General features: G+C 35.4%; 1 protein-coding gene across 5 annotated transcripts; it reads left to right on the top strand.

The window, feature by feature from the left end:
• The first annotated feature begins 17,845 nt into the window (after nt 1-17,845).
• LOC149930857 (uncharacterized) lies at nt 17,846-22,520 on the top strand. 5 transcript variants are annotated; one of them, XM_090158914.1, is made up of 6 exons: nt 17,846-18,167; nt 20,996-21,329; nt 21,402-21,481; nt 21,613-21,711; nt 21,772-21,985; nt 22,259-22,520. In XM_090158914.1, exons 3-6 carry the CDS (start codon nt 21,457-21,459, stop codon nt 22,461-22,463), a joined length of 543 nt encoding a protein of 180 aa, XP_090015040.1. In that variant the 5' UTR covers nt 17,846-18,167; nt 20,996-21,329; nt 21,402-21,456; the 3' UTR covers nt 22,464-22,520. The 5 variants fall into 5 exon arrangements, with proteins under 5 accessions (XP_090015040.1, XP_090015039.1, XP_090015041.1 ...); XM_090158913.1 differs by lacking the exon at nt 17,846-18,167 and having other exon boundaries at nt 20,568-21,329; XM_090158915.1 differs by lacking the exon at nt 17,846-18,167 and having other exon boundaries at nt 20,568-21,329; nt 21,772-21,971; nt 22,039-22,345.
• Nucleotides 22,521-22,818: the final 298 nt, after the last annotated feature.

The following is a 22,818-nucleotide window of genomic DNA, read 5'->3' on the forward strand; positions in this document are numbered from 1 at the left end:
GAATCGTAGATATCCAAATATCCACACCAAAAGTATTACCAAGAAGCAAAAACCTTACCATCAACAAGGCACAGAGAGCCACATGACTAAACGGCAGCTCTTATATCAATAATCGTTAAATAAACGCATTTGCGTTATTACAACTATATTTAAGACGATAATAAAACCCGTAAATAAATAACAAAAAACTAACAAAGTGGACCACCCACAGGTTTTACCCTTTAACCCTCTTATCTTTGCTGACTGCCCTAAAACAAGATTTGACCTTTAAAATTCCATACGTAAAAAACGTAGACTTTAAAAACCATTAATATACTCTTCTGTTAAGCTGAGTTTATAATTTTCTGAAAAAAGTTATATGCATCGGTGGTTCTGTGCTAGAATATTCGCCTGTCATATAAAAGGAATCGGGTTCGAATCCTGGGCAGCGCATTCTTTTTAATCAACAGAGAAGACGTTATATTCGATGCCATAATTTAAATGGAACACGAAATGTCGTTCTATTTTAAAAACTGAAATTTAATGCTCTGTTAATTGGTAATAAACGATTCCGCTTCAGCTGAGCTTATAATTTTCTTTGAACCGTAACACGTATCGGTGGTTCTGTGGTAGAACACTCGCCTGTCATGCAGGAGGGCTCGGGTTCGAATCCCGCCCGATGCGATCGCAAAGTTGATACTAAGACGAATACCGTAAACAATTGGTGGAAACCCTGCCATTTGGACGTTGAGACGTTTATCGTAACCCTCAGCACTCGGTCCGTCCCAGAAGTCAGTATGAAGAAGTTGGAGAGCAAACACCATACATGCAAAACGCATACACAACAAAATCATCGCCCACAACCACCATAACGCAAACTCAACATTCCCGCACTACACATAAACATTACAATAATAAACTTTCCAATGAAACTAAGTTGAAACCGTCACGCCGGTGAGCGTTAACGAATAAAAACAAACGCACCAAACCGCACCCAACCGCACCAACCGTTAACGCTTACCGTCAGCCGGTGGTTTTGCCAACCTTTAAAGTTCTGCAAAAACAGTTTTTCGGCTTTGCTCCGGTAACGCGTTTTGGACTTTGACCCGGTAACGCGTTCGCAGAATATAGACACACACACACACAGAGACAGACAGACAGAGACACACACACAGACACGATGATTGTAAAACCCCTCCTAAGGGACATAGTCTACTCGGAGAGGTAAAAACTAAGGTGGGATGGCAGATTTCTTAAAGGTATTACACGGAAACGCTCGCCGCGATGGATTCACTAATAGATTTGGTCATTAACGGCCCTACCGCAGTTGGAGTAACACCAGTTGGAGTCACCACTACAGCCGTCATGAAAGCTTGTTGCGAGTGCGAAGACAAAGAATTTCACTTGCGAAAAAACCGCGTGCGTTTTGGGTATTTGATTAATTTGCAATCGGACGTTACAGAGATAGTATCAGGTGTCATACCCGTCGAAGTCCAACTGCGATCTCCTTGTGATAACTGAAAATCTACTGAGAAAACTACACGCCAATCCTGCGCTTCCCCAGAGCCACGATGACAACATAAAGGATCAGCTCAAGGCCGGTGCCATCGAAGAAGCTACCAACATCGACGGACATCCTGTTTTCTACCTTCCGCATCGCGGAGTCATCAGGATGTAGAGCAGTTCCTGACAACCAGAAAGAACACAAATCGTTGTGTTCTCAAGTCATTGGCCAGAATCTTCGATCCTCTTTGTCTCCTATCGGCTTTCACCGTGATCGCTAAGTTCGTTTTCCAGGATATCTAGGAGGACCGTTTCCACGCAGATATTTTAAAGCTACCGGATGGGACGAGAAGCTCCCTAATCAATTGGCAGACGTATTCAACGCCTGGTGCGAATAGTAAGCTGACCTCACCGCGGGAGCGTTCGACCAACCCGAGCTACGCATTTTCGTCGACGCCAGTGAGAGAGGCTTCGCAGCCCAATTCAACTTGGTTTATCACGTCAGAGTGAATGAGATCCAGACAACAATAGTTTCAGCCAAATTGAGAGTATCGCCGCTAGAAAAGAAACTCACACACAAAGCGCCCTTCGTTGTATCAAATGTCCGGAGTATCAGAATAAGCAGCTCAATCGCAACCAAGTACGATAAATTGTGCCTCGAGGGGCTGTTTACTTCAAATTACGCGAATTACAATAAGATTACGCAAAGTACGCCAATATTAAGGAGATAACGCGGATTACGCAAAGATAACGCGGACTACCTAAAGATTACGCAGAGTACGCTGAGACTATCTGAAGATTACGCGGAGTACGCAAAGATTACGTGGAGTACGCGAAGATAACTTGGAGAACGCTAAGACTACGAGGATTAAGCGGGTAACGCGAAGCTTACTTGGAGTACGTGGAGATTACGCAGAGTACGCAAAGATTACTAGGATTCTATGTGGTAGCAATGACCATAATTCATCCGTGAAACTTAACTACTATGACCTGCAACAGAAGAAAAAAGCGAAGAGGTCGAAGCGGGAGTTAAGAGCTGAACACGGCGATCCCATCACTCAAGCCATTGTCAATGCCGGGCCTGCGACCGAGGTGCCATTGAACTGTCTGAGGATCGAGAACTACAGCTTGCTTGCGAAGTCTAATCACTTCATGGCCAAATTAACACGATATAATGATTACCTGAAAACTAAAACCATGGTAATGGCCGAAGATATCGATATTTTCCGGGTTAAAACAGCTCAAAAAGAGGCGTATCCGGAAGAGATAAAAAGCCTGACAGAAGGGAAAAGGGTGAGCAAGACATCTAGACATCTAGGATAAACACTCTAAATCCCGTCCTGGGCAAGCAAGGACTTCTTAACGTTGGAGGGAGATTGAGATAACTCAACCTATCCTATCTTCAAAAGCACCCCCAAGGTTTTTCATTAACGCATAATCTAGTGAAACTCATTGCCCATAACAGCCACTGCCACGTACTACACGGAGGAGTCAACGAAACTCGTACAAATAAGGAATAAATATTCGATCTTCAAGGGACGGCAACTCGTACGAAGTATCATTAGTAATTGTCGTGTTCACCGCAGGTTTATCGCTAAGCCATTGGCCTTTGCAATGGCCCCCTTACCAGTTTCTTGGGCTATACCGTCGGAAACATTTGAAGTAGCCGCTCTCAATCTGGCCAGTCAACTCTAAATTGCGAATAGGGTGAACATTGTAATATATACGAGCATGGATACCCAGGAAATACACCTCCAATTCACTTAAGATATGTCCTCCGAAAATTTTTGCTCGAATTCCAGCAATCTGTCGCTCGTCGAGCCATCACAAAGATAAATAATTCGGATAACGCAAAGTATTTTAACCGCACGGGTGTGGAGTGGCAACAAATTATCCGATTCTTTTAATCCCCAGTAGTCACCAGTTTCTTCGGGGAGTTAGGACTACATCATGGTTCATGCCAGCGATCACGGTGGGTTCTGGGAGAGGATGGTGAGGTCCGTAAAGAACACCCTACGGAAAACGATTAGTCAGGGTACCTTTACAAAGAGGGATTGGAGACAGAATTGGTTGGCGCTGAAACAGCCATCAACCCAGTTTACCCATTTCTCTCATGCCTGCCCATTTTGTCGTCGGAAAACGTATCACCGTCCTAGCCCCGAAAAGGTTCCCAGAAAATCTGCCACTTCAACCTAACTCCGCCACTCCACTCCAGTCTAGTGATAAATTCTAACGATTTTAAACTTTGTTTTTCCTGTTAGTTCTCTCACAGTTTATAATCATCCGTAATAAATCAATATTTTGTATCCCTTTACCGAAGTGTGATTTTAATTAATCGGCTCTTCCGAATTCACTTATCTCGCTACGCCAAAATCGAACCACTGGATCCTAGGTGTTTCAGAACAACTAGAATTTCTTAAGAGCTCTCCAATTATTCCTATTGTAACCGATTGCTCTTTAAAGTAAGGGAATACGTAGAAATGTATCGCAAGTTCATAGAAATAATTGCAAGGAAAACACCTAATGTTGATGGCAAGCCCTTGAAACACATTGGATTGTCTTTTATTTGAATTTCAGAACAAACAAACGTCTTCCCACAATACATCATCTTTTCTTCCTTAACTTTCAACGAATAGCGAGTGACCCCTGAACAGATATTATGTCCAAAGGTTTCATAAAGCGTATAGAGCGCTCTAAAACATTGCCCTTTTTATCTCGATCGCAAAAAAAAACGTTACTTATTCACGCAAGCGCAGAAGAGAATTTTGCCTTTACAAGAAGCAGCGGAAATAAAGAAACGAAATTTCCGTGAATAATTTTAAATTACAATTTTTCAATTCCGTTGGTTGAATTAAAACCATTTGGTACAGAACAATTAACACCTCTCGAAAGTTACTTCAATTGGTTTCTGCTATTTTCTGCGTAAATTTCAATAACGCATTTTATCGCGTATTCTTCTTGTCGTAAAACATCATTTTCCGTTTGACGTAAAATAAGTGATTTCGCAACAAGTGGGAAATACGCAAACTGGCGGTTCCAATAATTAAAATCGTACAGTTGAGCGTCCTCGAGGTGTCAGAATGAAATGAAGCCTTGAGGGAAAATCTGCTGTCATGCATCAGAGACATTTACTTTGATTGAAACGTTTGATTTTCTACTCGTGTAAAATATTCATGGTAACCTATATATATATTGTATAATAGATTGAATATATATATTTGAATATATATATATATATATTTGAATATATATATATATATATATATATATATATATATATATATATATATATATATATATATATATATATATATATATATATATATATACTTAACCTCAAGCGGTGGCGAATTTCTATTTCTACAACATTGTAATTGATGAAAACCAACTTTCAATAAAAGCAATCATCTAATTTAGGAAAAATTAAAAATAGACAAATTGGCGTCCATTTTCATAGTTCCTTTTCACAAATTTTCTTTTTCTTAATTTGACTTTACCATAAGAAACAATAATAAAAAGAACTTTGACAATCAGAAGAAAAATATCACGCTACTGAAATTTTAAGTTATTGCGTATTCATATTACTGCAGAAAGCCCCAATAAATCCCAATATGCTCAATTTTAAATAAACTACTACCAAAGATAATAAATCCAAGACGGTTTTGGGTGAGATTTTGTTTTGAAAAACAATTTTGCATTAAATCCAAAGGGAGTATCATACTTGTTACGTTAATTATTTGATATTTAATCATATTTTTTTGTTGGGCAAACTTCAAAAGGGCATTTTTTATCGTATCCACTTTTACTTCTTTAGTCTAGTAAATCTTTCTGAAGAACCAAACCCCCATGCTTCAATGGGTCCTTGTTACCCCTGTGTATCTCTGGAACTTCTTAGCGTAGAGAACAAAGTTTATTTCATTTTGTAGATCCAAAAAATTAGATAAATAATAAGGGTTTCCCGAAATAAACCACATTTTCTTTTTCTTTTAATCACGCTAATCGAATTCCATGACAATAGGGCCAAATCATTTCCTAGCTTTAGCCATGGCGGCCAGCTTGGTATATATTTCTTATCAATAGGAAAATCTCGTCTTAGTGCCCATTCAGATTTGGGAAATCCTTGATTATTTTTTTATTGATGAACCGAGTATTGGCAAGCTCTTTTATTAGTAGAAAAGCATTTTATTTCGCATTGAAACGGTCTACATTGATATGACAATGTGTCAGCTGTTTAGTTTGCGTAACATACCGATCACATGATATTAATATTCCTCGGTAGAGTAACAGCCTCGGAAAACAGAGTTGACATCTGTCCTACGCAGACGCTTGTTTATTCGTTTAGAATACTGATGCCTACCTCATCTAATACCAGTGCCAAAGGCTAAAAGTTCCTCCAAAATCGATGCTCTTAGTGTAAGGTTTTATATTGCTTTAATACAGTTCTATATAATACCCAGCAGGATAGAGCGCTTATTTCATTCAACGATACTTCACGAAAGAATCTACTTGGTAAGTACTTTGGGTTGCAGTTGCACATCGCGTTTTCACCTTTATAGTTTAAGGCAGAGTAAAGCTTTGTAGGTGGAAAATTACTAGACATAAATTGGGATATAATGGATGAAATAAAACATGATGTTATTAACAAATTAAAATAATGAAATTTAATTGTCTGGGTTGAAATAGTCGCTTTTAAATTTTAAAAAATTTATTGACTCGTATGAACCTTAACGTTGTTTGAACCGTAGAAATATAACTCTAAAGTTGGATGATTCTCCATTTGTTTAATTAATAATCAGCTAGGCTAATACCAAAAGCCCCACCTTAGGCCTAAGTCATCAAGCGACGTTTTAAAGCCATTAATTCAGGTGGCCGGGTTACAATGCGTAGGAGGGTGGTGGCAAGCCTGTCATGCCACGTGAGCCAACAGCTCCCTACACTTACTATTACCATTAACCTCGACCAGTGTCTAACTATAATCTTTACGTAATATTTACATAGTCTCAAATGAATATAATGCCTTGTTTAAATAATTTAAAATAAATTGATAAGGTATTTATGATAACAAACATGTGCAAAAATCAATGGTTCTTACTATTTATTTTTTATAATCGTCTAAAGGTAGATCTTTCATATTATTAAGATAATTTCTTTGAACGACACTAACGCAAGGTAACCAATGTAGAATGCAGATCCGCAAATAATGAGCATCTAAATTCATTTGACAAATCTAAAATGTTATTAATCGAAAATCAACATGTAAAGCAAATACATTTTCGTCAAACATCTTACATTTGATGAAAATGGGAGAGGCGCTAATAAATTTAAATATTTTTCCTAGCAGTGAATTTTCTTTTGAACCATGTCCGGATTTTTCCACATTCGTTTATTGCTGGTGCTTTCTCTTGTGGTTTTCTTTTCGGTTGAAGTTCTCACGGATGATATTGTTTGTAAGTTATTAAATCCAAAACACCGTTTAGCAATTTTCTTAACTCTGATTGGTTTGGTTTCAAATGGGCACTTGTGGTTATAGAAAATTAAAAAGGGTGTTTTTTGAAGTATTAGAAATTCCAATTAATTTGGTTTTAATGTAAATTATGTGAAATGCAAATTTCCAATTGTTTTGACCGTTTTAAGAAGTTTAAGAACGAATTAGTAAGTTATTCCATTGAAAATGCTTTCAAAGGAGATACGCACTTTAAAATCTGACTAATAATCAAAAACCAAATTAATCGTTTGCGAAATTTATGCCATTTGTGTATACAACTGAATAAGGTAAACGTTTTTACGGATTCGTGTCGTTATATTTAAATGGCAGACTAGCTCGTGATATTTAATTAATTATTTCGAGACCGTGCTACGCGAATAAAACTGTTGACTTCTTCGAGAGCTGTAGAATAAAAAAAAATATTTATAATTTATTTTTTATTTATATAGCGTGCACAGAAGCACAGAACGGGAATTGTTGCTCAAATAGGAAAACTTGTAATTTCGTATTTTTCCCAAATGTTGGCAGTGGGTATTTATGCAATGGTAATCCGTGTTAATGTGAATGAATTCCCATTGAGATATCGTCAATTCTGGATTCTCAAGAAAGGCACAGAACGAACAGTTTTAAGTATAAATTTAGAAAAGCTCTGGATAATTACCTACAACAGCCTCGCACACACCAAAAGTCCTAAATAAACAATTTACCCTTGGGGTGTTAATATAACGAGATGTATATTTCACTAATAGTGGAGCTAATTTTGGTCATGGTGATGATAAATGTATAGATGAGTTTAATAAAATTACGGATTACTCGATTATGACGATTGAAAATGTATTAATAATTTTGTACAATTTAAAATTGTATTACACTTGAATTAAATTATTTAATTATTGTAATTATATATATATAATATATATATATATATATATATATATATATATATATATATATATATATATATATATATATATATATATATATATATATATATGAAAGTAAACAGAAAATGTCCGGAGAATTATGACACTTGAAAAATCAGTCTTGAAAATTGTTAAAAATAAATTTTAATTTATTTACAGCGCAGAGTAGAATATCGCGTTGAAAATTTGTTTGGGAAATTTAAATTAGCAATTAAATACCTGTAACGCACAATTTATTTATCCTATATTCTACCGATATTAATAAGCTATTTTTTAAGCCATACCCTGGGTTTTCTCACCATTATAAAATTCTCGGAGATACCCTCCAAAGCCCACTGAACGATCTGGACGCTGGCCTCCGATTAACCGGTTAATGGGCCTACTCTTAAGCAATTTGTTCTGGGACCCATAGTCACGGTTCCCCTTTCTTGGGTCTAGCATCTCCCCTTTGATTTTATTTTCAAAATTAAAGGACCCATCTCTAGCAATGTTTCCCAAAGCGTTGATGATTGCCTGTAAATAGTCAATATTACCACATGTACATTGTACAACAAGATTTCATGAAAATTCCACTAGTCCTCTTAGTTTATTTTCACTATGTTCATTAATTTATGGTAGTCGCCGATTTGGCGCCACATTCGAAATTTATAGTTTGCGCGAAGTGTGCTGGAAATCCTTTGATAGTGCTTGACCCGAGTCAAATCCTACGGTCCGGGATTGACGGGCAATGACGGAAGATTTCGTACGCGGCAGCCCTGAATGGTCTCGATTGTTCCGAGCCCGATACATTTGAATGGACCACGTGGTCTCAGGCTTTTAGGAGAAGGGCTTTGAGTTCTTGGATGACATAAGTCCAAAAATGAGAGCCGAGCACGGGAACATGACAACAGTTGCGCCCCAAGACGTCCCAGCCGCGTAAATAGCTGAACTAGTCTCGAGTCGCGATGTCAGTGCAGTGCGGAATTCAATTAAATAAGGGCCCGCTGTGAAGTGTAACCCTTGAAGAAACCATCGTAGAAATCCGTAGTCCCCGCCAAGGCCGGTCAATACTGCAGAACTGGACATCTTAAAACCGTAATATTTTACAATTTTATTACTTTTGTATATGTCATATTCATCTCTTAGTATTTTTATCAATCTACTATGTTTAAATTTTGCACTGTTATTACGGTTTAAATTAACCATTTTGGCTACACTAAATGTATACAAGGTAAACCTCAACCACAGTTCTCATTATTAATCAAAGCAAACCCCTTGTTGCTATCAAACTTAAATAACTTTAAAAACCAATCCCTTAAACTGAACTTAATCACTAACTGTTACTCCCTACACCACTTTAATAATTTAACTCGCTCACCCCAATAAAGACAGTTTGACCGCTGAAGTGGAGGTGCTATTCAACTTAATAATACACTTAATTTAATTTAAAACTTTTAACTTCAGTTTTATTTATTTTCGCTACATACCTCCTGAATCTAGAAACGAACATTTATATATTTTAATTAAAAAAGATTTAATGTTTTAATGACACAAAAACCTGCTTGACTTTTTCTGTTAAAAATCGTTTTAAAAACATTGGCCGAGATGGGCAATTTCCATAAATGGCTTTTTTCTTCTCAAATCTTGCTAACGCTAAATTAATTTTGTTCATAAGGTCGCTTTTCTCAGATGTTTTTGTTAATACTTTCAAAATAAACAAACACTAAACGTAAACCTGCTTAAAAATGCCCCAACTTTAAAGATTTACCGAAGCTAGATCAAATCGTACTTCCTATCACTATCATTTTACCGAAACGTTTGCCAAAATGGGCAATTTCATTAAATGACTTCACTTAAAGGAAAGGTTCAGGTTATATTAATTTGTTGTTTAAAATATTAGACGGGCTTAGATATGTCTAAAAATTGGCGAGAAAAAAATTAATTAAACTTAAAATTAAATTTATTTATTTTTAGTTACATGTTCGTAATAGCCGCCATTTTATTTAAGTTGAAAGCTTCTCAGGTCGCAGCTCCCTGATTGGCTCTAGAATTAGCCAATAGAAGGATAGCTCCTTGGATCACGTGGTTTCTGTTTTCAATTTTTTTCGTAGTTGTCATTGAGTTAGTGGGCCTAGTTGGTGCCTAATATCGAGATAAAAAGTTAGGGGGCCTAAATAGCTCGTTATATAAAATACGAGAGGTCACATGATTACGTTAGATTCATCGTACAGTTAAAGTTAGAGAGCGCGCGCATATTTTGTTTTTTTTTCGGCTCGCGCGAAGACGCACGAGACCCTCTACGCGGAAATATTCGAAAGCGCGCGCTTCAAAAAATAACAGTTTTTATACATGTATGCGAATATATTATTTATAGAAAGAGCTATTAGGTCGCATATCTATTTCAAAATGCCAAGCTGTATGATTAACGGTTGTGACAATAATAGTCGTCGTACACCAAATGTAAAATATTTTACTCTTCCTGATTTAGTAAAAAATGTAGAGCTAACTAAAGAATGGGTCAAACACGCTAAGAAATCAGCAAAAGACAAAATTGAAACTGCTATAGCTGGGTATGAAACAGGCACTTTAAAAAAGCCTGATTTTCCTAATAACCTTTACCGAGTTTGTGGAAAGCATTTTGTCAAAGAGTGTTTTCGAGTTCTTCAAGATAAAAAAAATAAAACATATACAAAATTGAACTTTGGTTCGATTCCAACGCCTTTTCTGGTGTCCAAAGTTGAGAGTGCAACACCAAAGAATGATGAGAGTGAAGAGCTACTGGTCAATGAGGGTGATGATTTAGAAATATCTACAGCCCCTACAGCGAACTCAAGTAACATTAGTAGTGATTCTCGAGTCGTGCACTCTGTAGGTGTGCAGTGTGAAGAAATGGTTTTGGAAACTGTAGATTTTGGCACAGATACTTGTACTCCACAGACAATTTGTGAAGAAATGAAAGCGTTAACAGATAGTTTAAAAGTTCATGTGCCTCGTGACCATTCATACTCCAGACATATATTTCAATCACATCAAAACAACGTGGAAAATAGTCCAGTCTGTAATCCATTGTGTAACCATATACTTCAATCAACGCCAAAAAGCTATTGTAGTAGTCCTTCTAATATATCATCTTCTCAAAGTGATACAGAATTTGACAAGCTTTCATTCTACGAACCTAGCTGTGAGGAGTCAGATGACCACACACTTTCCCCTAAAGCGGTTTTAGAAGAATTAAAAAGAGATTTAATACCACAGACTTTAGTGCGTGAACGAAAGTATATAGTATTTGAAAGTCAATTGGACAAACTTTTATCGAAAGTTATGTGTGACCATGATGGATGTTCAAGTCCAGTGGATATTTCAGACGGTGAAAAATCTCAAAATGAAGGTAGCCTTGTAACTATAAAGTTTTATTGTTTGAACGGTCATCTAAATACCTGGAAATCACAACCTCTCATCGGAAGAAATCCCGCTGGAAATTTACTTATTACCGCAACAGTTTTACTAAGTGGTGGGACGTTTCACAGGTTTAACTCCTTCTTTGAATTTTTTGGATTAAAGGGTATTGGGAAGACAACTTTCTATGGCATACAGAAGAATATTCTAGTTCCCGAAATAAAAGAAACTTGGAAAAGGGAGCAAGAAACAATATTAGAAGAATTGAAAACTAGTCCAGAGGTTAAGTTGTCAGCGGATGGTCGTTGTGATAGTCCCGGCCACAGTGCCCGCTACTGTACCTACTCTTTCATGTGTCAAAATAACGAGTTAAGGTGTACACTTTGAACTTATCCAAAAAACAGAAGTAGAATTCAAATCAACCAACATGGAATTATTAGTGCTAAAGAAATGTCTAAATCGCATGGAAGGTACGGTAAAGATTGATCAATTAACGACAGATCACCATATTCAAATCATAGCCTATTTACGGAATGAGCACCCACTAATAGATCATCAATTCGACGTTTGGCATCTGGCGAAAGGAGTTGGTAAAAAAATTAGGGCAATGGCCAAATTGAAATGTAACGAAGATCTACAGCCGTGGGTGAAAGCACTTTCCAGACATTTGTGGTATTGCTCGGAGAAATGTCAAAATGACCCAGAAATGTTGATTGAAATGTGGAAATCATTTCAGTATCACATAATTAATAAGCACACTTTCTCTCAGTTTAAAAAGTATCCAGAATGTGGTCCCGCTAGGTTAACTCAGGATGGAGAAAGGAGGAGAAAGTGGAATAAACCCAACAGTGCAGCCTACAATAATGTAGTAAAACTTATTAATAACAAACCGTTACTAAAAGATTTGAAACAAGTTAATAATTTTTCCCATACGTCTGCGCTTGAGTCATTCCATAGTTTAATGAACAAGTACTGTTCAAAACAATATGACTTTGCTTATACAATCATGGAGGCAAGAATAATTTTGACAATATTAGACCACAATCATAATGTAGGCAGATAAAATCTTGTTGAAATACAAACGGAGATAGTAGAAAGCCAAACTAAAGAAGATTTTGTATATTTCTTCTCCAAAGCCACGAATGAATGGAATGCAAGACCGCTGAAAGAGCCAAAGTCTTACAGTTATGGAAAATATTGTAAAGAGGCAAACTAATGGAGAAGCTACGAGTGAAGAACTAATAAAAGTGCTCCCGAAGAATATTGCTCCTATACTAAGACCGGAGAAAAAAGAATTGAGAAATGCAGCAAAAAGACGTCGACTACATTGAAATTTATTAAAATTATATTTTTAAAAATAACATACATTTCTGAAGCTGGGATAAAACTTAATTGGTTTATATGGTAAATTATTAAAAAAATTTAAATATATACTTTTGCTCTCAATTACTGTACTTTTAAAGAGATTTGCAACCTACATTGCACATTTGAATTTATCGGTACGATTAATTTGTTTCACTTCCACTCTTATGTAGTGTTAAGGTCTAAAATTTGAATAACGCGCGCGTCTCAATAAAAATGTTGTAACGCGATGGCGCCACAGCCTGGCGCTTTTTATTATACTTTGCCCGGTAAAAGGTGTTTACGATATATGGGTGCGCGGGACATCTCGATATAGGTGATATTGCATTGTTCATTGTTTGTACGTTAACAATATAGATATTTAAGTATTAACAAGCCAGTTAATAAATGATTATATAGTTTGCCAATGAGTCATTAATTAAGTAGAACATAACTTAAAATGTAGCTTCGCACCTACTTCGTAGTCCCATTATAATTTTTTTTTGCAAATATCTGAAACGCAGGTTGCGGATCCCTTTCAGAATGAAGAAATGTTACAAAATGAGGCCAGTCAGATATGAACCAAAAATTGTATTGAAAATATTTGAAATAATGAAATAATCAGATTTCAAACATACCAAACCTAGCTCAAATGAAATTATGAATTTAACCGTGAGTTTGTTTACATTTTTTAACATGAAATGCCATAGAGTGAAAAGTTGTTAGTAAGTTTCCATGAGTTTACAAATTTGGTGTTAACTTAATTTTCAGGTTTGATATTTTAAAATGAGTAAAAATGAACTAAGGTGATATTTTGACATAAATAATTAAATGTAAAAACCGCATGCTAACATCTAACTAAACCGTTTATATCACAGTGGTGGTTATTTCTGATTAAGGTTACACGTTTAAATAAGTATTTTTAACCATAGGGGAGGTTTTTATCCATTTAATCCCATGCCGCTAATACTTCAGCAACCGGTTTGTAACCTGTGTAGTTAATTGCACTTTCTTCGGGATATTCTCTCCTAATTTTTAGAAGTACACATAACGGAATGATACGTCTAGCATTTCTTCCCAATTTGTGGTATACCATGTGATTAAAAGTACGATAAGCCGCATACCTATATGACCTATCAATTAAATTTAAAATTTGCACTAATTTAGTTACACATTAAGTATTTTTTTATTCTTACTGGTTTGCTAAATTTACTGGTGGTGGTGGTCGTCTCCTGTTGTGCATATAGCTTCTATAGCCAGTTTCTAGAGAAAGCCTATCTATAACCAAATTCGTAAACCCCTGAAACAATGTAATACAGGTTGACGGGTTCGCTGGAATGTGCTGCTGTAGAAACAAACTTATTCTGTTAACACGTTTACAACAGATAACACCACCACTTATGTCTTGATGAGTAAGATACTGTTTTAAATTTTCCATAATGATATCGTTATTGCCAAGGCCTAACCACAATGGTATACAGTTTTCACATTGGCAGTCAGTTTTTACCTCGTCAATGTTAAAAATATTTTCTATGCAGACTTTTCGTCCATTTTCTTCCTGAATTGCCTCATTTTGCATCAATTCTAATTCTGAATCGGTATATAAAGGGTCTAAATCATAAGGATTAAGTCGCCCTGCCATAACTATGTAAACAAAAACCGAGGTAAACACTCAAAACAAACTAAGCATTTTACTATTTTGGTCATGTGGGGTAAGCCAAGCTTCACCATTGGTTATCTGTAGAATTAATCCTGCTATACAGTAAAATTATTACCGCTGGGAACTAGAGCCAATCAGAATGCTGCGACCTGAGAGCCCGCGTTATATGAAAATGGCGACGCCCGTAAATTTTAGTTTTATGCTAATAATTTTAATTGCATCGATCATTTTTAATTTTTAATAGTCAATTTCCTTGTTCGAAACCGTCTTCGATATTATGCTTAAGAGCTAAAACAAAATCTGGAACTTTCCTTTAATTTATTCATTAACCATTTAGTTATTTAAAAATGTTAACCCCAGTAGCACATGGGCTCCGGAATAGAGTTGGCTAAGAGTCCATGAGTCTTTTAATTGTCCAAAATAGGCCACCCTTTCAAATAATTGTTACACGCATCTTGCGTTGGGTCTGGCACCAGACAGTCACCCGACTGTCGCAATGTAAGTCTTCGATATCTGCATTGTAGTCTTTATATCCGGCAGTCATTGCACGTTCAAAATTTGGTCAAAAACATCGTCACTTCAGTTTTTGTTATCTCATAATTGTTGGCCGAATGATGTTCGGTAAGTCCGCACATTCCTCATTATAGCTATATTCTTTACCGATTTTGGTACCGGCGATAGTAGGTCGGTATTTTTATTATGAATCTCCAGGGTTGAACCTCATTCTGTCTATAGTCTGTACAGAGAGACTGTGCTATACTAATATTTACTATTCAAATTCCCGCCAAAAGTTTTGGGTAAAAGCTAATTTGACCATGGACTCTTAAATGACTTGACTTAAAATTATCATTATATTTATAGCCTTTAACACAATTATATATTTGACTTTTCTAGCAACGCTTCTTAACAACCAACCGAACGGAATATTTTTCGGGGGGTCCGTCAACACAGCCTAGCTTACGCAGCCGTCAGCCGTGTCAGCATGGATTAAATAACCTTACAGGGATAGTTCACATCATACTCTGTACGCCTTTAGCATATGGAACTCGTTTGTATCAAACAAGGCTGCCGGTTTTTTTTCATCCCCTCAATTTTACCCCTTACCGATACAAATCCGGAACTTGAAATATGGAATTTGTACCATCTAGTGGTAAAGTTTGGCGAATTTCTCAAGAACGTCGTTTTGAATTTTAATTTTTAAACATATTTATTTTATTTGGTTCTTCGGAAATATCATCGTCATTTTAGGATACATTATTCGTGAATTTTTTATATAAATTAGTGGTTTTATGTTATACCGTTTATAAAGCAGTTATTTGTAACAAATTTAGTACTTTAAAAGAAAAGTATATTCCTATAAAAGTGAGTTAACAGAAAAGTAGGCCTAGTGCTTACAACAATTGAATCATCATGCCGCGCATCAAACGATGTGTTTATAAAGGATTCAATAGTGATTCCCGTTACAACGCGAAAGATTATATGAAAGACGTTGTGTTTTACCCTTTTCCAAAGCCAAAAATATGTTTAGAACAATGAACACGATGGTTGAAATGGTTTGGAAGAGATGATTACCTTATTGAACGTGTGAGCTACAACACCTAACTTTGTTCGAAGCATTTCGTTGGGGGAAAAGGCCCAAGTGAAAATTTCCCTGATCCTGTCCATTTAAACGTAAGTTACATACTCCTTTAAGGTATTACATCATCTAATATAAAAAACATTACTTCCATGATTATGTATCAATTTTGAAAAGTAAACTTCAAGTAGCTTCAACTTCCACATTGCAATTTAGTAGTCATAACTTACAAGAAATTCAGGAGGTATTAGTTCCTATACCACAAGAACAAGCCCAAGTTGACGAATTTAGTAATCGTAGCTCACAAGAAATTCATAAGGTAGTATTACCTATACCACAAGAACAAGCCAAAGTTGAAGAAAAAGCTTTGTCTCAACATCCTATTAATGTAATGGCGGTGGTAACCAGGGCAGGAAATAAGAAATTAAAGTTATCGGACATTTGTCCAGTGACCCCCCCCCCCTCATTTCCAAAATTTTATTGGACATTGTCCAATGACCCCCCCCCACTTAAAAAATGAGTAAAAACACTTGAAAAACAATTTCAATATTTATTTAAAATGAGATCTATGCAAAGTTAGTTTTGATAAATATAGGAACTAATTTTTACAGGCAAGTCTTCTTCCTTTTTCTTTGCACCACTGTTTAATACATTTTTCTGACTGAAAATCTGTTATGGAAGGACCATGCCAAATAATAGTCATACATTGACTTAAATACTAACGCGCTTATTGGTTTTTATATTATTCATAATGCTGAAGCCTCTTTCTGCTTCTGCACTTGAGGCTTCAACACATCTTCCCTGGTCACCAGATCCCCGGGCCGCCACTACCCGCCAGGTGGCCATCCCTCTCTATTTAGCACAGCCACAGCACAGACTCACAGTTACAGAATAAACTATCAAATATCATCTTCAGTAACTCTGAACTTCCTCATATTTTTTGTAAAATAATTGTTAATATTTTTATTTTTTAGAAAAAAACATTACCAGTTTATTGAAAAAGTTATCGGACAAATGTCCAATGACCCCCCTAAAATTTTGAAAAGTTATCGGACATTTGCCAAATTTATCGGACAATTTCCAGTGTCCTGTGCTTATTTCATGCCCTGGTGGTAACAGATATTTCAGAAACTCTAACGGAAGAAACTGAAGCCATAAACAGTATGCAGCTGGACTCGGTAGTAGACCAAATTCAACCACAACAAGTTGTTACTGAGAATAATGACGTAGCGCCAGAAGATATTGAATCAGTGTTCCAAAAATTCTCCGTGCCGATGAATTACTCACACATTGAATGGATTTGAAATGCAAAAATTAAATGAGTCGTGTTGTTTTACTCTCGGTTTAGCCATTGATCGCAAATTTACGGTCACGTACAAAGCTGTAGGAAAACCTATAACGATTTTCGCTGTTCTTAGATCACTTCCAAAAGAGGCGAGGAACGCTACTGATCTTCTATCTGTAATAAATGTCCTGGATAAATTGAAAACATGTAAAGGGAATTCCGAGGATGAGTTTGTGAACAATGTTAAGAATCGGAATAATGCTAATGGATTTTTCAGTTCAATATCTGGTGGAGTCCATAGTGAAAGGTGCAGCTTAATAGAACTAAATGAAAAGAGGTCTCTGTGTTTTTACTGCGTGTAACAAAGGGCTGGTTTCAAAGTTACATTAAGGCGGAACAAGAAAAAAATGATCAAAGCCTCACACATTTCAAGAATATGGACAAAGAAGGTCTCATTACACATTTGAAATCCACAAAGACTGCGGTATATAAATTAAAGGGAAGAATTACACGTATTAAGAAAAGATTGGGTAAAGTAATCGCTGTTGATGGAGATGACAAATTGTAGAGCAATATTTCCCCATTCAAATTCCTCTTCATTATCTTTGAAAATAAGATGTACATTTTTATGTTAAGCCTTGCCTTACCACTTCAAAAATTAGAAAACAACTAATTTAAAAATATTTACCTGATGAAAAATTTTCAGTGTTATTGTCTGAGCATGGAATCCCTAAAACCTCGTAGGTATTTGATGAAAACATAGTAAATTTGTAGGTGAAATCAGAGGCACACGTGTAACATAAAGGAATCTATGTCTTCACAAAGCCCTAAAATGCAGACGACAGAACCAAACCGTTTTTTCTCACCCCTCGGAAAATTTTACCCCCGTGTATCGGTAAAATAAGAAATTTCCGGTGTTGACCATTTTGGTCACCAGGGTGCGTCTGGAGCAAACATTTTACCTGACAGAACTATCCCTGTAAGGTTATATAATCCATGGTGTCAGCATGCTGTCTCTCGAGTCTCAATCGTATATTTTGGTTTGCCATTTGCTTAATTCTATCAACATTAATCGCTAAGCATATGATTAGTTTTGTTTGAGATATTATGAAAATGCTATTTTATGATTAATTGATTGACAAAGAATTACTATTGAAGCTCAAATCAAAAGGTAAAGTAGAAAAAAAATTTCAAATTGATAAGCCTTGGCCGTTAGCGTCTTTATTGTACTACAAAGTTGTCGACCTAAACCAGTTATACTGGACAAATTTATAGAATATAATTGGTTATTTTCAATTAACCTTTAACTTAGATCTCTACCCAAGTCAATTTTAGTTTTCTTAGGAAAATATATTAGATTGGTTAATTTTTATTTCATATTTGTGCAATCGTATGTGCCTAGAAAAATTATTGAATAATCAAATAGAGCTAGAGTAAAAAATGGAAGAATTGTTTAGAATGATGTCTAAACGCAGATAAAGGAATTCTTATATAAGTAGTGTTTTAAAAAGAGTAGAAGCTGATGATTACGAAATATATCTTTTAAATAATAATATCGTAGACATAAATATTCAAGGGCCAATCTCTAATCTTGTAGATAATGTTTTATCACGTGTTCTTCAAATGAAAATATCTCTTTGCTTGAACGTAATGCATTTGACAATATTTCAACCAAGAGTAACGATACATCTAAATCAAGTGTCTCTATTCCTATCTCCCCTTTTCCATCTGATTCTGAGAGCTTGAGTGATGATGAAGATGAAACGCCTGATATAAATTTAGATATTATAAATTGGGCCCTGGATCATAAAGTTAACAATGTCACAGTTAATGATTTACTCAATATTCTCCGAAATAAATTAACCGTCAAAATTTCGATTAACCATAAAATGTTGGGTTAATTGTTTTTGATGAAAATTTTATACGAATAAATAACGATTTTTTGGATAATATGCGGTTAGGAATTAAATTAAATAATTGGATAATTTGCGGTTATGAATAAAATTAAATAATTGGATAATTTGCGGTTATGAATAAAATTAAATAATTGGATAATTTCTTATTCAAACGCCGATCTCTAATAATATGCACCTTATGTGTCTGGGTGTAACCAAAAAATATTACAGGGCTTTTTGAGTGGAGATTTAACGGTAAGGCTCGAGAGATATTTATTATCAGTTCTAAATGATAACTAGATTGCTGTCGTCAGTATATTCCAAAGGAATTTGCCCGCAAACGTCGAACACTTAAATATTTAGATCGCTGGAATTAACGACGCACACCTCAAAAGATTAAATCCGATTTAATCGTGATTATTTTGATTAAATTAGATTTAATCACGATTATGTTGACTAAATCATGATTAATCGTGATTTAATGATTATCTTATTTATTCATGATTAAATCGTGATTAGTTTGATAAAATCGCGATTAGAAATTTAGATCGAGTATCAAACACAATTGCGATAGAACCATCAATATTAATAATTAATATTAAATTATCGTACTTTATTTTTGATTTTAGTTATAAAATCTCTATTCAACCGATTATATTGATTAAATCGTGAGTCAAATGATTAAATTTAATTAAAATGATTAAATCATGATCAAGAAGATCAGATCATGATTAGAATGATTAAATCATGATTAAGAAGATGATATAATGATTAGATTGATTAAATCTAGTTTAAATCGTGATTAGATTGATTAAACCGTGATTATATTTATAATCTTGATTAGATTTTCTAATCATGATTACCCTGATTTAATAACGATTAATCTGATTTAATCATTTTACTATGATTAAGTCGCACCCAAAATGGAAGTGACCTGCCCCTCGACACTGGGCCAGTTCTTTTAATAATTGATATATTAAGAGAAGATGTCATGAACCATTTTCGTTTGTTTCATTGCGCTATCTATATTTTAGATCACGCTGTTCTTCATAAAACTCACGAGAAGCGACGTTTTAACTTCAAAAGTCGCCTCTAATTGGGCGTCCGTACAGATTCCGGGATTTTCAAAACACACGGCGATTTCGCGTTGGCGGCGTCTGCTTTTTTCGGTGTAGTTTTTATTTTCTTAAAATTTGAGTTTACATTTTTTCTAATGACTGTAAATTGGAAAAATATGTAGTTTTGAAAGCTGAATAGTTTGAAGGTACTGTATTTTCCGATTTCATTATCCCTTTAAGCAGGTAGCAGAAAATCATGAATTGGTAATAAACCTTGAATTTGAGTGAAATATTACTTCTGACCTTACACGGTTTTGAACAGTAAGATAAACACTTATTTACAACTACTGACAATACACGGCTTCGATAAGTAAGTGCCACACTTATTTATAATTTCTGACCGTACACGGCTTCGATATGAAAGTGCCACACTTATTTATAACTTCTGACCATACACGGCTTCGATAAGTTAGTTGCCACACTAATTTATTACTTCTGGCCAAACACGGCTTCGATATGAAAGTGCCACACTTATTTATTACTTCTGGCCATACACGGCTTTTAACACGCCATACTATCGCAGTCTGTGTTGTGTACAAATTTCATGGGACGAACCTTGACTCTGAATGTTTTACGGGAAGGGGGAAGACAATTTTCGTATTATCCCCTTCCGACGGCAGCTCTGTCTTGTCTCTCGTACCGTGCCGTCAAATTAAAGTTAACCGATACTGCTCTGCGTTATTTTAACCTGGAAGTGGGACTTTGTCACCACTACTAGTCAACTGTTTCCCTTTTTCTTTTTATCCATACCTTTTCATTTAGAGGTTACTTCGTCGGACTCTCTAGAAATTCTAACAGAAAATACACCTTCCTCTTATTATCTTTCTACGTTTTCTCCGCAGAACTTTTTTATAGGTTAAGCGATACTGCTCTTCGGGATTGCGACCACTACGAAGTGACAGATTTAAAGTTTTCTCCACCACTTCTCTTTCTGAGAGGTTACCCGTAGACCTCTCTACAATGTCGAATGGTTCTCTCCCGCCTTTACGCGCACTACTAGCTAACCATCTATTTGTTCCACTATTGAGTAAACCTAAAATTTCTTGCCCGCCCCCATAAAGGGGGTCACGAAATAAAAAAAAGGCACCTAGTCCTTCACCCGGAAAGTCTCGTACTCCTCCACCCGGAACGTCACCTAGTCCTCCACCAATGGAATCTCAAACCTTCGAGATTTTCGATGTAACTTCTGGTAATTCCTTTAAACCGAATCTATACATAATCGGAATTTCGTTACTACATTCAAACTTTATAACCACAACAGTGAAGTAAACGTCACTCGAAGCAGAAATACAGAAAGCATTAGAGTGAAATCCAATATGCAAATCATGCAGAAAGCAGTCGGTAAATACCTCATAAAATTTTAGGTTTTCTAATTCCAAGTGTATATAATTAATCAAAATACTGATAAATCTAATTTTAAAATTTAAATAATTTATTCCTGAACTGTTATAAAAATAATTTCGATTTCAAAGGTTCAAGTGACAATGAATGTGGTACTACGCCAACTGGTTCGTCATTGATAAATGAAACAAACCTACCAATTCGTAACAAAAATTTCATTATTCCTAATGGTAAATTATTACGTTGCTTTTTCTTTTATTAATTAAATGCATAATTTTTTCTCTTTGTAGATAAATTTCAGAAATCTGTATTACTTATGCTTTCTGACCTTAAAGCTCAAATGGAAAAGGTTTTTAAAGCCATTTCTCAAAAATTTGACGATCCAACGGTTACTAATATACCAGACTTCCCTTCGTTGCCGTTTGACTCTGAAGATAAATTGGATGTTTTTGAACTGTACAGTATTTGTCCAATTAAAAGAAGCAAGGCCGTAATAAATTACGGGTATATTTAATAATATCGCATGATTTTTAGTTCATAGAAAACACGTATTTCAGGTGATTGTTTTACGAGGCTGGGGTGGCAGAAAGATAGGAGATACTAGCAGACGAATTTTAGTTAACACTTGATCCCGCAATCTGGCACTGCAGATGAATTGGAATTGTATCAATAGTTAAATTGCTATGAAGAATCTCCATCTGCGACGGCTCATAATTTGTTTTTAACAAGATATTATTTTAATTTTATTTCAATCTCAACAATTTAAATATTTTTAAGGCAAAATACTAAGCTGAAAATGGCCAGAGAATATGACATTGAGCAATCGATTAAAGAATGGCTAAAACATTCTGGAGACCGAAACGGGGGTAGATCAGACAGATCTACGAAGGATGAACGTCCAAGACAACTAGGACAATCAGGACGGAAAGCAAGTCGTAGATCCAATTTAGGACCCTATGACGAGAGTGACTATTCAACCTAAAACAATTGCCATGGAATTTTGTTTGTCTTTCAACTCTCTACTAGGAAGTAGCACAAAATACTCATTTGATTTTCACTTTTATTTTATATTATATCTAGAAAACCAATTTGGTTTAAATGTTTATTTGGTTATTTGGAATTTAAAAACATATAATAAACGAAAAAAATATTGAGGTTAATATAAGTTTTTGAATTTTGTTTTTAATGTTAAAGGGATAATAAAATTGTAACCTACTTTTAGTCTATTCTGCTTCCAAAATTAAGTATAGTTTCGATTTTCTTTCATTGGAATTATTTTATTTCTATTTTTTCAAAAATAATAACTACAGTGAAATCTTCCAGAAAAATTCAGGCCT

The sequence above is a fragment of the Leiobunum rupestre genome, chromosome 9 (assembly GCF_980474605.1).
Source record: "Leiobunum rupestre chromosome 9, qqLeiRupe1.1.hap1, whole genome shotgun sequence".
In the NCBI taxonomy this organism is placed as follows: Eukaryota; Metazoa; Arthropoda; class Arachnida; order Opiliones; family Sclerosomatidae; genus Leiobunum; species Leiobunum rupestre.

What these genes read in the sequence shown, in the direction of transcription:
- LOC149930857 (XM_090158914.1), top strand. Translation starts at nt 21,457, where the DNA reads ATGCAAATCATGCAGAAAGCAGTCG. An exon ending in AATCATGCAGAAAGCAGTCG is followed by an intron (nt 21,482 to 21,612) that starts GTAAATACCTCA and finishes TCGATTTCAAAG; the next exon opens with GTTCAAGTGACAATGAATGT. An exon ending in AAGGCCGTAATAAATTACGG is followed by an intron (nt 21,986 to 22,258) that starts GTATATTTAATA and finishes AATATTTTTAAG; the next exon opens with GCAAAATACTAAGCTGAAAA.